The following is a 13,309-nucleotide window of genomic DNA, read 5'->3' on the forward strand; positions in this document are numbered from 1 at the left end:
TTAAACAAGCCTACCCAAACGACCCAACCTAATTTATGAACCTAATCCACACCACTAATATTACCTATACCTCAATCCTCCCCCCATATCTCTTCCTCTTGTCCTACTCTATACATCCACACCATAATTCTACTATCCTACAACTGTGTTATCTCTACGATATTCTGTAACCCATACTATGTAAGCCGCACTGAACCTGCTATCGAGCGGGAAAGAGCAGGGTACAAATGCAACAAATAAATAAATAAATAATAAAAACCAAAATATTTAAAAGTGCTAGACAGCGCTGTCTCAGTGGTATGCAGTAAACAGTTGAAATGAACGGGAGGGTACAAGTGAAGTTTCTCAGCTGGAGTAAATTATAATCCATGGGAAAAATGATTCTTGCCTTGAGGCTATATATCTGTTGCTTCCCATCACCTGCACATGCATGTATCATAAAGTGTGCATGAAGAATTACACTGTGACAAGTAACCAGTCTAAAAGCATGTATATGTGGAACTGACAGAAAAGCAGGGTGAATGCACAAAAAATTGAATGACTACATATTTAGAGTATCTTTGCTTCTTCTTTTATTCTTTTAAAGGTGTTTGGATATTCAAAGCATAAAGCACTACAAAAATTGGTTTTATATGGGCCAATATTCAGCCAGTCGGAGGCAGGCTACATAAGTGCCGTGGTCGGCACTGACCCCGGATATTCAATGCAAAGTAATCAAACAAAAGAGGAAAGCAACCAAGAAAGGGAATGGCAGAGATATCTTGGATTGTATTTGGACTTTACAACATACTGCATCATGACAGTCAAATAAAAAGAGCAGAGAATTCACAGCAATGTTTTATCTTCTCTGTCATATTTAGATCCAGATCTTTTAAAAGTGTGCCTTCACTTCCATTATTGTCAGTACTTTTCAACCAAAACTTTCAATATGCATCCCTGCCTCTGTCCAAACTGTAAAAAAAAGATTCATAGAACATTACTGAAAGAAAGAAAGAAAGAAAGAAAGAAAGAAAGAAAGAAAGAAAGAAAGAAAGAAAGAAAGAAAGAAAGAAAGAAAGAACTGCAGTATTTTTTTTCAACTCAATTAAAAACAATTGCCTCTGGGAATGGAAACCAAGGTCGAGCCCTCTTAGATATCATATCGAAAATGCCCCTTCACATATCCTTGGTTTCACTGGAGAGAATTTAATGCATAAATGAAGGAAAGCAATTACAGAAGAGAATAAGGGCCCTGTTTACAAAGCAGCATTATAGGCGCGTAAAGCGAATGCTACATACCTGTAGAAGGTATTCTCCGAGAACAGCAGGCTGATTGTTCTCACTGATGGGTGACGTCCACGGCAGCCCCTCCAATCGGAACACTTTCTAGCAAAGTCCTTTGCTAGTCCTCGCGCGCAGATGCGCACCGCGCATTCGCGCGGCCGTCTTCCCGCCCGAACCGGCTCGTGCTGGCCAGTCTCATATGTAGCAAGACAAAGAGAAGGGAAGACACAACTCCAAAGGGGAGGCGGGCGGGTTTGTGAGAACAATCAGCCTGCTGTCCTCGGAGAATACCTTCTACAGGTATGTAGCATTCGCTTTCTCCGAGGACAAGCAGGCTGCTTGTTCTCACTGATGGGGTATCCCTAGCGCCCAGGCTCACTCAAAACAACAACCATGGTCAATTGGGCCTTGCAACGGCGAGGACATAACTGAGATTGACCTAAAAAATTTACCAACTAACTGAGAGTGCAGCCTGGAACAGAACAAACATGGGCCTAGGGGGGTGGAGTTGGATTCTAAACCCCGAACAGATTCTGAAGCACTGACTGCCCAAACCGACTGTCGCGTCGGGTATCCTGCTGCAGGCAGTAATGAGATGTGAATGTGTGGACAGATGACCACGTCGCAGCTTTGCAAATCTCTTCAATAGTGGCTGACTTCAAGTGGGCTACCGACGCTGCCATGGCTCTAACATTATGAGCCGTGACATGACCCTCAAGAGCCAGCCCAGCCTGGGCGTAAGTGAAGGAAATGCAATCTGCTAGCCAATTGGATATGGTGCGTTTTCCCACAGCCACTCCCCTCCTGTTGGGATCAAAAGAAACAAACAATTGGGCGGACTGTCTGTTGGGCTGTGTCCGCTCCAGATAGAAGGCCAATGCTCTCTTGCAGTCCAATGTGTGCAGCTGACGTTCAGCAGGGCAGGAATGAGGACGGGGAAAGAATGTTGGCAAGACAATTGACTGGTTCAGATGGAACTCCGACACAACCTTCGGCAAGAACTTAGGGTGAGTGTGGAGGACTACTCTGTTATGATGAAATTTGGTGTAAGGGGCCTGGGCTACCAGGGCCTGAAGCTCACTGACTCTACGAGCTGAAGTAACTGCCACCAAGAAAATGACCTTCCAGGTCAAGTACTTCAGATGGCAGGAATCCAGTGGCTCAAAAGGAGGTTTCATCAGCTGGGTGAGAACGACATTGAGATCCCATGACACTGTAGGAGGCTTGACAGGGGGCTTTGACAAAAGCAAACCTCTCATGAAGCGAACAACTAAAGGCTGTCCCGAGATCGGCTTACCTTCCACACGGTAATGGTATGCACTGATTGCACTAAGGTGAACCCTTACAGAGTTGGTCTTGAGACCAGACTCAGACAAGTGCAGAAGGTATTCAAGCAGGGTCTGTGTAGGACAAGAGCGAGGATCTAGGGCCTTGCTGTCACACCAGACGGCAAACTTCCTCCATAGAAAGAAGTAACTCCTCTTAGTGGAATCTTTCCTGGAAGCAAGCAAGATGCGGGAGACACCCTCTGACAGACCCAAAGAGGCAAAGTCTACGCTCTCAACATCCAGGCCGTGAGAGCCAGGGACCGGAGGTTGGGATGCAGAAGCGCCCCTTCGTCCTGCGTGATGAAAGTCGGAAAACACTCCAATCTCCACGGTTCTTCGGAGGACAACTCCAGAAGAAGAGGGAACCAGATCTGACGCGGCCAAAAAGGAGCAATCAGAATCATGGTGTCTCGGTCTTGCTTGAGTTTCAACAAAGTCTTCCCCACCAGAGGTATGGGAGGATAAGCATACAGCAGACCCTCCCCCCAGTCCAGGAGGAAGGCATCCGATGCCAGTCTGCCGTGGGCCTGAAGCCTGGAACAGAACTGAGGGACTTTGTGGTTGGCTCGAGATGCGAAGAGATCTACCAAGGGGGTGCCCCACACCTGGAAGATCTGTCGCACTACGCGGGAATTGAGCGACCACTCGTGAGGTTGCATAATCCTGCTCAACCTGTCGGCCAGACTGTTGTTTACGCCTGCCAGATATGTGGCTTGGAGCACCATGCCGTGACGGCAAGCCCAGAGCCACATGCTGACGGCTTCCTGACACAGGGGGCGAGATCCGGTGCCCCCCTGCTTGTTGACGTAGTACATGGCAACCTGGTTGTCTGTCTGAATTTGGATAATTTGGTGGGACAGCCAATCTCTGAAAGCCTTCAGAGCGTTCCAGATCGCTCGTAACTCCAGAAGATTGATCTGCAGATCGCGCTCCTGGAGGGACCAGCTTCCTTGGGTGTGAAGCCCATCGACATGAGATCCCCATCCCAGGAGAGACGCATCCGTGGTCAGCACTTTTTGTGGCTGAGGAATTTGGAAAGGACGTCCCAGAGTCAAATTGGACCAAATTGTCCACCAATACAGGGATTCGAGAAAACTCGTGGACAGGTGGATCACGTCTTCTAGATCCCCAGCAGCCTGAAACCACTGGGAAGCTAGGGTCCATTGAGCAGATCTCATGTGAAGGCGGGCCATGGGAGTCACATGAACTGTGGAGGCCATGTGGTCCAGCAATCTCAAAATCTGCCAAGCTGTGATCTGCTGGGGCGCTCGCACCCGCGAGACGAGGGACAACAAGTTGTTGGCTCTCTTCTCTGGGAGATAGGCGCGAGCCATCCGAGAATCCAGCAGAGCTCCTATGAATTCGAGTTTCTGCACTGGGAGAAGATGGGACTTTGGGTAATTTATCACAAACCCCAATAGCTCCAGGAGGCGAATAGTCATCTGCATGGACTGCATGGCTCCTGCCTCGGATGTGTTCTTCACCAGCCAATCGTCGCAATATGGGAACACGTGTACCCCCAGTCTGCGAAGTGCCGCTGCTACTACAGCCAAGCACTTCGTGAACACTCTGGGCGCAGAGGCGAGCCCAAAGGGTAGCACACAGTACTGGAAGTGACGTGTGCCCAGCTGAAATCGCAGATACTGTCTGTGAGCTGGCAGTATCAGGATGTGCGTGTAGGCGTCCTTCAAGTCCAGAGAGCATAGCCAATCGTTTTCCTGAATCATGGGGAGAAGGGTGCCCAGGGAAAGCATCCTGAACTTTTCTTTGACCAGATATTTGTTCAGGGCCCTTAGGTCTAGGATTGGACGCATCCCCCCTGTTTTCTTTTCCACAAGGAAGTACCTGGAATAGAATCCCAGCCCTTCTTGCCCGGATGGCACGGGCTCGACCGCATTGGCGCTGAGAAGGGCGGAGAGTTCCTCTGCAAGTACCTGCTTGTGCTGGAAGCTGTAAGACTGAGCTCCCGGTGGACAATTTGGAGGTTTTGAGGTCAAATTGAGGGTGTATCCTTGCCTGACTATTTGGAGAACCCACTGATCGGAGGTTATGAGAGGCCACCTTTGGTGAAAAGCTTTCAACCGCCCTCCGACTGGCAGGTCGCCCGGCACTGACACTTGGATGTCGGCTATGCTCTGCTGGAGCCAGTCAAAAGCTCGTCCCTTGCTTTTGCTGGGGAGCCGAGGGGCCTTGCTGAGGCGCACGCTGCTGACGAGAGCGAGCGCGCTGGGGCTTAGCCTGGGCCGCAGGCTGTCGAGAAGGAGGATTGTACCTATGCTTGCCAGAAGAGTAGGGAACAGTCTTCCTTCCCCAAAAAAATCTTCTACCTGTAGAGGTAGAGGCTGAAGGCTGCCGGCGGGAGAACTTGTCGAATGCGGTGTCCCGCTGGTGGCGAAAATGGCACCGCAAAAATAGGGGGAAGAAAAACTTCGACCGAGGCCTAAATAGGGCCTACCCCGACGATGAAAGAAAACTTACCGGGGCAAAGACTGGAAGTACGGGAAGGGAGAAAACCATAAAGGTCTCCTTCCGACACCCTTTTTTTTTTTTTAGAACGAAGTCGATAAACGACGCGCGAGGTCAACTTTGGGGCGCGAACGGCGAAACACGACCGTACCGAGCGCGGACAAAAGAAGACTGGCCGGCACGAGCCGGTTCGGGCGGGAAGACGGCCGCGCATGCGTGGTGCGCATCGGCGCGCGAGGACTAGCAAAGGACTTTGCTAGAAAGTGTTCCGATTGGAGGGGCAGCCTGCTTGTCCTCGGAGAAAAATTATTAATGCACGTTAACCTTGTATGTGCCTACATGTGCCTCTATAGGCGCCTACATGGCTAGCATGTGCACTAAGTATAGGTGCACTAAAAACACTAATGTACCTTAGTAAACCTGTCCTTAAGTGATTTTAAATTTCATTTTTACTTTTATTACATAACAACTGAATTGCAACAGGATTAGATTTAGGGGCCCTTTTATCAAGCAGCAGTAGGTGACAAAACAGCACTACCACCAGGCATGCCCAGGTGCCCTGCGGTAGTTCTGAGTTTTCCACGCGCCATTTCCTGCACTACAAAATAATTTTTATTTTGTAGTGCAGAGTGAGGGGAGTAGGCATTCCTGAATGTAATCGGGCAGCATGAGTACATTTCCGCATACTACCCAATTACCAGTGGGTTAGTGCATGAGCCCTTACTGCCTTCTAAATTGGTAGCGGTAAGTGCTCAGGCAGTAAATGGCTGCACGCTAATTTTGATATTAGCGCACGGCCATTAACGACTCAAAAATGCCTTTTTCTCGCCACGGAAAAAGTGGCCTTGAGCACAGCAATCCCACGTTCCAACACTACCATAGGCCACATTTTACTGCTGCTTGATAAAAAGGCCCCTTAGATTTTAAAATCATTTGTCAGATAGTTATAAAACACAGTAGCATTTTAATAAGTTGCAGCAGTTGGAGAAATATGTGCTGCTGCCGCCACATTTTAACCTGCTAAACCAATGCCATATAAATGAAAACTATATGAACATGAGACACTAACAAGAGGGCAATCAGTGCATCAGTAGCCTACAATATTCATCTTGGGTATTATTAGGAAAGGTATGGAAAACAGGTGTGAGGATGTTATAATGCCGTTGTATCGCTCCATGGTGCGACAGCACCTTGAGTATTGTGTTCAATTCTGGTCGCCACATCTCAAGAAAGATATAGTAGAATTGGAAAAGGTGCAGCGAAGGGCGACTAAAATGATAGCGGGGATGGGACGACTTCCCTATGAAGAAAGACTAAGGAGGCTAGGGCTATACAGCTTGGAGATGAGACGGCTGAGGGGAGACATGATAGAGGTATATAAAATAATGAGTGGAGTGGAACAGGTGGATGTGAAGCGTCTGTTCACGATTTCCAAAAATACTAGGACTAGGGGGCATGCGATGAAACTACACTGTAGTAAATTTAAAACAAATCGGAGAACATTTTTCTTCACCCAACGTGTAATTAAACTCTGGAATTCGTTGCCGGAGAAAGTGGTGAAGGCAGTTAGCTTAGCAGAGTTTAAAAAGGGGTTGGACGGTTTCCTAAAGGACAAGTCCATAAACCGCTACTAAACGGACTTGGAAAACTCCAAAATTCCAGGAATAACATGTATAGAATGTTTGTACGTTTGGGAAGCTTGTCAGGTGCCCTTGGCCTGGATTGGCCGCTGTCGTGGACAGGATGCTGGGCTCGATGGACCCTTGGTCTTTTCCCAGTATGGCATTACTTATGTACTTATGTACTTGAGATGCTTGATGAAGTTGGTGCTTGAAGTTTGCTACAAAAGTTTCTCATTCGGTTTATCACTTGTCAATCTCAGTTTCTTTTCTTTTTTTAATTTTATTTTAAAGAATTTTACAATAATTTCCAAGAATAAATGTTGATACAGAAAAATGAATAATGAAACAAACTTTTGCAATTAAAAAATTGTAACAAGGAAATTATATATTATCCAATCATAGTCAAGCATTAAAGAAGAGAACAAGGCACAATACCAGGAAAAAAAGAATCAATTATCAAAATTAGAGACAAGGCGGGAGAAACACAGGAATATATCAAAACTGATTATGTAGTGGATGCGAAAGTGGAGTTACTACTATCTTAGATTCCAAAAAGGAATTCAAATGCGAAGGATCACAGAAAACAGTTTCTCATTTTGTCCAATCACTTGCTCCAGAACCAAAGACATATCATAAGAGAACTGCACTAGCTGGGGTTTTAGTAAGTCAGAAAGCAAGCAGTGCAAAATAACTTAAGAACAAAACTGAGATTTTTTTTTGTTGTTAACTACTTAAAATGTTGTTAAACTACGTGAGTAATTTAACTACTGGGCAACTACCAACTATTTTTAAATAGTAAAACTTTTTGGATTAACTATGTAGTTAACTACCAAGTAATTAACTACTGCCCAGCATTGTACAGTTCTGCCTTTTTGAAACTGCTCAAGCTTGTTAATTAAAGTACTTTGGTATTATTACCTCAGTGTTGCGCTCATCACCCACATAATCTGCTTCCTGGGGCATCTGTATATGCAGTTCAGCTTCATAGGCTCCTTCTCCTTCATTCCTTGCATTTACTATTATCATGACATGGTCGTCTTCTCCAATAATTAACTGGTGCTTATCTCTACAAATAGCATTTTTATAATTAACACAAAAGGGAATAGAATAATATTTGCAAATTGTCTGTCTGAAAATTATTACTCTGGGGCCCTTATACTAAGCCACGTAAGTGCCTATGCATGCCCAATGCATGCCAAAATAGAGTTACAGCCCAGCTACTACATGGCTCTGCGGTAATTTCATTTTTGGCACGCATCCCAAAAAATTAAAATTTTATTTTCAGACACACATATTGGCCGCGTGCCAAGTGGCATTTGACATGCTTAGGTCATTACCGCCCGGTTACCACATGAGACTTTACCGCTAGGTCAATGGCTGGCGGTAAGGTCTTAGACTCAAAATGGATGAATGGCAATTTTCATTTTCGGCAAAAATTTTAAAAGGCATTTTTTTTACAGGTGCACTGAAAAATGACTCTGCGTGCACCCAAAAGACACGTCTACACTACCTCAGGCCATTTTTCAGTGCACCTTTGTAAAAGGGCCCTTCTATCAGGTACAATACATTATACGTTTATGTGTTTAAACTTACGATTTAGCTGAAAGTTCCAAGTCAGGAATGCACATGTTGTCATCACCACAATCTACCAGAATATGTGCCTGCATTGTGAAAAAAAAAAACCAAATAAACAAAACTGAAGTTTTTTATACATAAATATGACTCATATCCTTTTGACATATTATAAACAATCTGGAAATGGCACAGATTATTAAAATATATTGTAAATATCTCAGATATCTCCAAAGCAAGGAGTTATATGAAAAAATGTAGAGGCCCTTTTACAAAAGTTCAGCCTGCATTAATTGCTGCACATCCTATTTTACACCTATGGGCCGCATGACAGCATATGCTAATGTCCATTAGCGCATGCTAAGCTTTAGTAAAAGGGCACCATAGCTCTAGAAATGCTTTATACGTTACAAAATGCTGCATTTTATTTCCGTTAAAAAAATCATTGTTTTTGTTACATGAAAGGAATGGTATATGTTAACATTAGGATGTTACTCTTCGGGCCCTGTTTACTAAGGTGCACTAGCATTTTTAGTGCGTGCTTTAACCATGTAGATACCCATAGGAATATTATGGGCATCTACATGGTTAGCATGCACTAATGCTTAGCGCAAGCTAAAAATGATAAAGCACCTCTAACATGGCTTAGTAAACAGGGCTCTCAATGTTTCACTCATTAAAATAAATAAATACACCTGCATCTATACCTGCTTCCGAATAATGGTTTCTCCATAGCGGTTAAGTATTGGTTTCAAAGCCAGTTCACCTGAAGAAGCCAATTCATCCAGGCTGTAATTCAAGCTAACACTGATTGGTGTTAACTTATCTCGAAATTCTGTTTCATCCTGTGGTAAATGAGTACAGTAAAAAGGAAAGACAATGAGAATGTGCTGCAGGAAAAGGAATAAGAAAACATAAGAGAACATCACTTATCCCCTTGACTCATCAACAAAAATATTAGGAATCATGATTGATCAATTCCTTGCCCTTGAAACTCAAGTTTCTAAGGTGATTTCAAGTGTCTTTAAATCACTAAAGAGATTAAGACCTTTTTCACTAAATCAGTCTTTCGTACTTTGGTTCAATCCCTAGTACTAACAAAATTCGACTACTGCAACTCCATTTATGCAGGAATTAAAGGCGGCCTTATCAAAAAATTACAAACCGCTCAAAATACCAATGCATGCCTCATATGTGGATCACCTCACTTCACCAAAGCAACTCCTCCTCTATATAACCTACACTGGTTACCAATAAAAGTTCTGTGTTTTTATTCACCAAAATTCTATATGGTTCTGTTCCATCATATATGAACAATCTCATTGAATTATCCCCACGTAATGCCGTATCATCATCCAGAGAATATCTCATTCTGCATTTCCCTATTTGTAGGAATATAATCTGTAAAACAATTCACAATGCCAGTTTCTCATATCAAGGTACTAAAATTTGGAATTCTCTACCAAAAACAATTAAACGCACAGATGATTACTGTCCTTCAGAAACCTACTGAAAACTAATTTTTTTCCAATTTAGTCTTTCAGAAAACAAAGAATTCTATTTGAACATTATCCATTCATACAATTAATTTCACCTCTTCTTTCCTCCCTAATTCTATCTAGCCCTAATTGTACCCGTATTTATTCATCTTCACGTCTGTGTTTAAAAACTTAATTTTGATTTAATTTTCTTCTCTATCCATTTACCCTTAAGAACAGTTGCCCCAGGTTAATTCACCACATATGTTATATTTGTTTTACAAAGCCAATGTTATAACATTATTTATTGTACTTTAAAATCTGTTTATATAATTTTTAATATGTATCATTCAATTGTTTGTTATATAAGCCACATTGAATCTGAGTCACTCTCAGGCTAATGTGGGGTAAAAATGTCATAAATAAATAAAATGACTTTAAGTAACTGATCTTCTGCCATTTAAAATAATTACTCTAGAAACATTATACGACTGTGGTTCTGAGGTAAGAACATTCAGGGGCCCTTTTACTAAGCCACGCAGGTGCCTATGTGTGCCCAATGCATGTCAATTTTGAGTTACTGCCCTGCTACCATGTGGCCCTTGTGGTAATTTCATTTTTGACATGTGTCCGTTACGTGCACCAGAAAATAATTTTTATTTTCCAGCGTGCAGCAGAAACTGGGCAGTAATCATCATTTTATGTGCGTAGATGATTACTGCACGGTTAACGTGTGAGACCTTACCGCTAAATCAATGGCTGGCGGTAAGGTCTCAGACCCAAAATGGACGTGTGCCAATTTTTATTTTGCCGCAGGTCCATTTTCTGCAAAAATTTTAAAAAGGCATTTTTTACAGGTGCACTGAAAAATGCATCTGCGCACACACAAAATACATGCCTACATTAGCGCAGCTCATTTTTCGGTGCACCTTAGTAAAAGGGCTCCTCAACTATTAATCAGAAGAAATTTTAGAACTTGAGTTTTAATCTAATCCTGATTATGGGGCCCTTTTACTAAGATGCAGTAAGCACTAGTGTGTGCTTACTGAAGGTTAAAATCCACTACCATTGGGTGTTCTCACGCATCCCGCAGTAGTTTTCGGATCTGCACGCACTTCCCACAGGCTAAAAAATGCTTTTTATTTTTTTTAGCGCTGGGGGTGTATTTGGGGGTGGAGAGTAGGGATGCCCAATGCTAATTATTTAGTGCAGCTACATTGTTCCATTTAGCAAATGACTAGCACTGGAGCCTTTACCACCTAGAAAATAAGTATCAGTAAGGGGTTCCATGCTAATGGCCACATGTTAATTTAGGAAATTAGAGCATGGCTATTAGTTGAGGAAATGGAAACTGTGTCCATTTTACAACCACACTAAGGGGTCCTTTTACTAAGGCATGCTGAAAAATGGCTTGCGGTAGTGTAGGCACGGGTTTTGGGAGCACACCGATCCATTTTTAGCACGCCTATAAAAAAGGCCTTTTTTTTGCTGAAAATGAACATGCGGCAAAATAAAAATTGCCGCGTGTCCATTTTGGATCTGAGACCTTACTAACAGCCATTGACCTAGTGGTAAATAATCATGCGGTAACTGGGTGGTAATGGCCTACGCATGCCTAATTCCACTTGGCGTGCGCCTGTTATGCCCGCCCGATAATAAAACATATTTTTCAGATGTGCGTATCGGACGCGCACCAAAAATGAAATTACTGCAAAAGCCACACGGTAGTCGGGCGGTAACTCCATTTTGCCGCATATTGGGTGCATGTACACGCTTACATGGCTTAATAAATGGGCCCCTATAAGTGGCCTCCGCATGTGGGAAACCCACACGCTAGTCATAGTGCAGACCACATTTTAGCACAGCTTAGTAAAAGAGCCCCTTTATGAATTTTATAAAATGGTCAACCAGGGCTAGAAAAAGCCTTGATTTTCAGGGTACCCACAATAAATATTCATGAATTAAACATTGTGTTAATTTGGTTTAAGAACCTGATTAATTTCTTTATTTTAGATGTCATGAAAATAGATCTGTATTTTTTAAAAGTATTAAACTATGCATTCATAATTTGTGATTCTTTTATTTATGAATGTAATTCACTTAGGACTCCTTTTATCAAACAGCTGTAAAAAGTGGCCTTAGCGCAAGTAAGTAGGTCCTGCCCATGCGCTAAGGCCAATTTTACCACTGTGATAAAATGGCCAATTTTTTGAATTTTTCAATAATGGCCACACATTAACATTCACATTAGTGAGTGGCCACTAGCGTGTGAGCCCCCTACTAATTCCTTCAAAAAGGTGGTAAATAAATCCTAATCTCTCTATATAAAAGGCACCACCAATGTTCTATGAAGCCTCCAGCCGGAAGTGTGAAGGGGGAGAGATATCCGGTTTCCCCATGAGTGTCTGCCCCGCCCTCTCTGTAACACAAACAGTCAGTGAAGGAAAACACAGCAAAGCAAGAAATCAAATCGCGCTCTCTGTAACAGTGAAGGACTCAGAGGGGGGAGGGGAGAGAGGGCAGAAGGCAGGGACACACACACTCCCACATGCACACAGAAGAAAACCTTGCTAGCCCCCGTTTCATTTGCATCAGAAACGGGGCTTTTTTACTAGTAAATAAATAAATACCACTTATTTTATAGGTGGTAAGGATTCACGTGCTAAACTTGTGCTAATCAGTTAGCATGTGGCAATGTAGCTGTGCTAACCGATTAGTGCAAAACACGCCCACTCTCCACCCCTCAGACACACCCCCTGTACCAAAAACTGAAACATATTTTTTAGCATGTAAGTAGCATATACACATGGCAAAATTACCATGGTAAAATGCCATTTTTTGGTGCGGTAAGCATGCATTAGTGCTTACCACAGCTTTTAAAAATGGCTTCATAGATACAAATTTGTCAGGCAGACAAATAAGAACAAAGAAGTAAATATCGTCATGTTACATTTTACTGAGCCATAACTGTCATGGTATGGAAACATGCTGCTTGGCAATCCACCTAAAAGATTACTTCATTTGCTTAATTAAACTTTACGAGATAATTTTATTACTGCCTGGATTAGCAAGACATGCACATGTATTTTCACTATTAAAATTATCCCAGGAAAAATACTTGCACACTTGAGCAAACATTTCTCAGAGGTGAATATATGCATACATTTGAAAAGTCAAAAGTATGCATGCATAAACCTTTACCCTCCATTTCTTCTAGAAAGCCTCTTCAAAATGTGGTTAAACCTACACATATTTATGCATTAGGCCTGTAATATTACCAGAATACAGGGCAGGGAACTTTGTGAAACTTATTTCTGTGGGTAAACCACTACTTTGACCCAAGGAAATGGCTTTTAAAATTGCTCTCTATATTACTAAGTGCTCTCAAAATGTGTGGATTAGAAGACCTCCCAAGAAATCAAAGAGTGAAATAAATATTATTGTACAATAAAATTTGTTCAGATATTGGCTGTCAGTTGTAATTTGGTTTCCTAAGATATGATTGCTCCTTTTAGTTCATGGCAGTCTTTAAAGCCTGTGAAATTAAATCCTACTCACTTCTAATTTAACTAGTCTATTT

The 13,309-nt window shown here is 42.8% G+C and overlaps 1 protein-coding gene across 2 annotated transcripts in view; it reads right to left on the minus strand.

Annotated features, from left to right (window-relative positions):
* ITGA8 (integrin subunit alpha 8) overlaps positions 1-13,309 on the minus strand; it is a 521,482-nt gene that overhangs the window by 165,397 nt on the left and 342,776 nt on the right. For both annotated transcript variants that reach the window (XR_003941853.1, XM_030199982.1), the window contains exons 18-20: positions 8,959-9,096; positions 8,273-8,340; positions 7,598-7,745 (exon numbers count right to left, since the gene is read on the minus strand). Coding sequence is in view for 1 of the 2 variants with exons in the window: in XM_030199982.1 (XP_030055842.1) it covers positions 7,598-7,745; positions 8,273-8,340; positions 8,959-9,096 (354 nt within the window). In the remaining variant the exon portion in view is untranslated. The remainder of the gene's footprint in view (positions 1-7,597; positions 7,746-8,272; positions 8,341-8,958; positions 9,097-13,309) is intronic.

This window comes from Microcaecilia unicolor, chromosome 1 (assembly GCF_901765095.1).
Source record: "Microcaecilia unicolor chromosome 1, aMicUni1.1, whole genome shotgun sequence".
Lineage (NCBI taxonomy): Eukaryota > Metazoa > Chordata > Amphibia > Gymnophiona > Siphonopidae > Microcaecilia > Microcaecilia unicolor.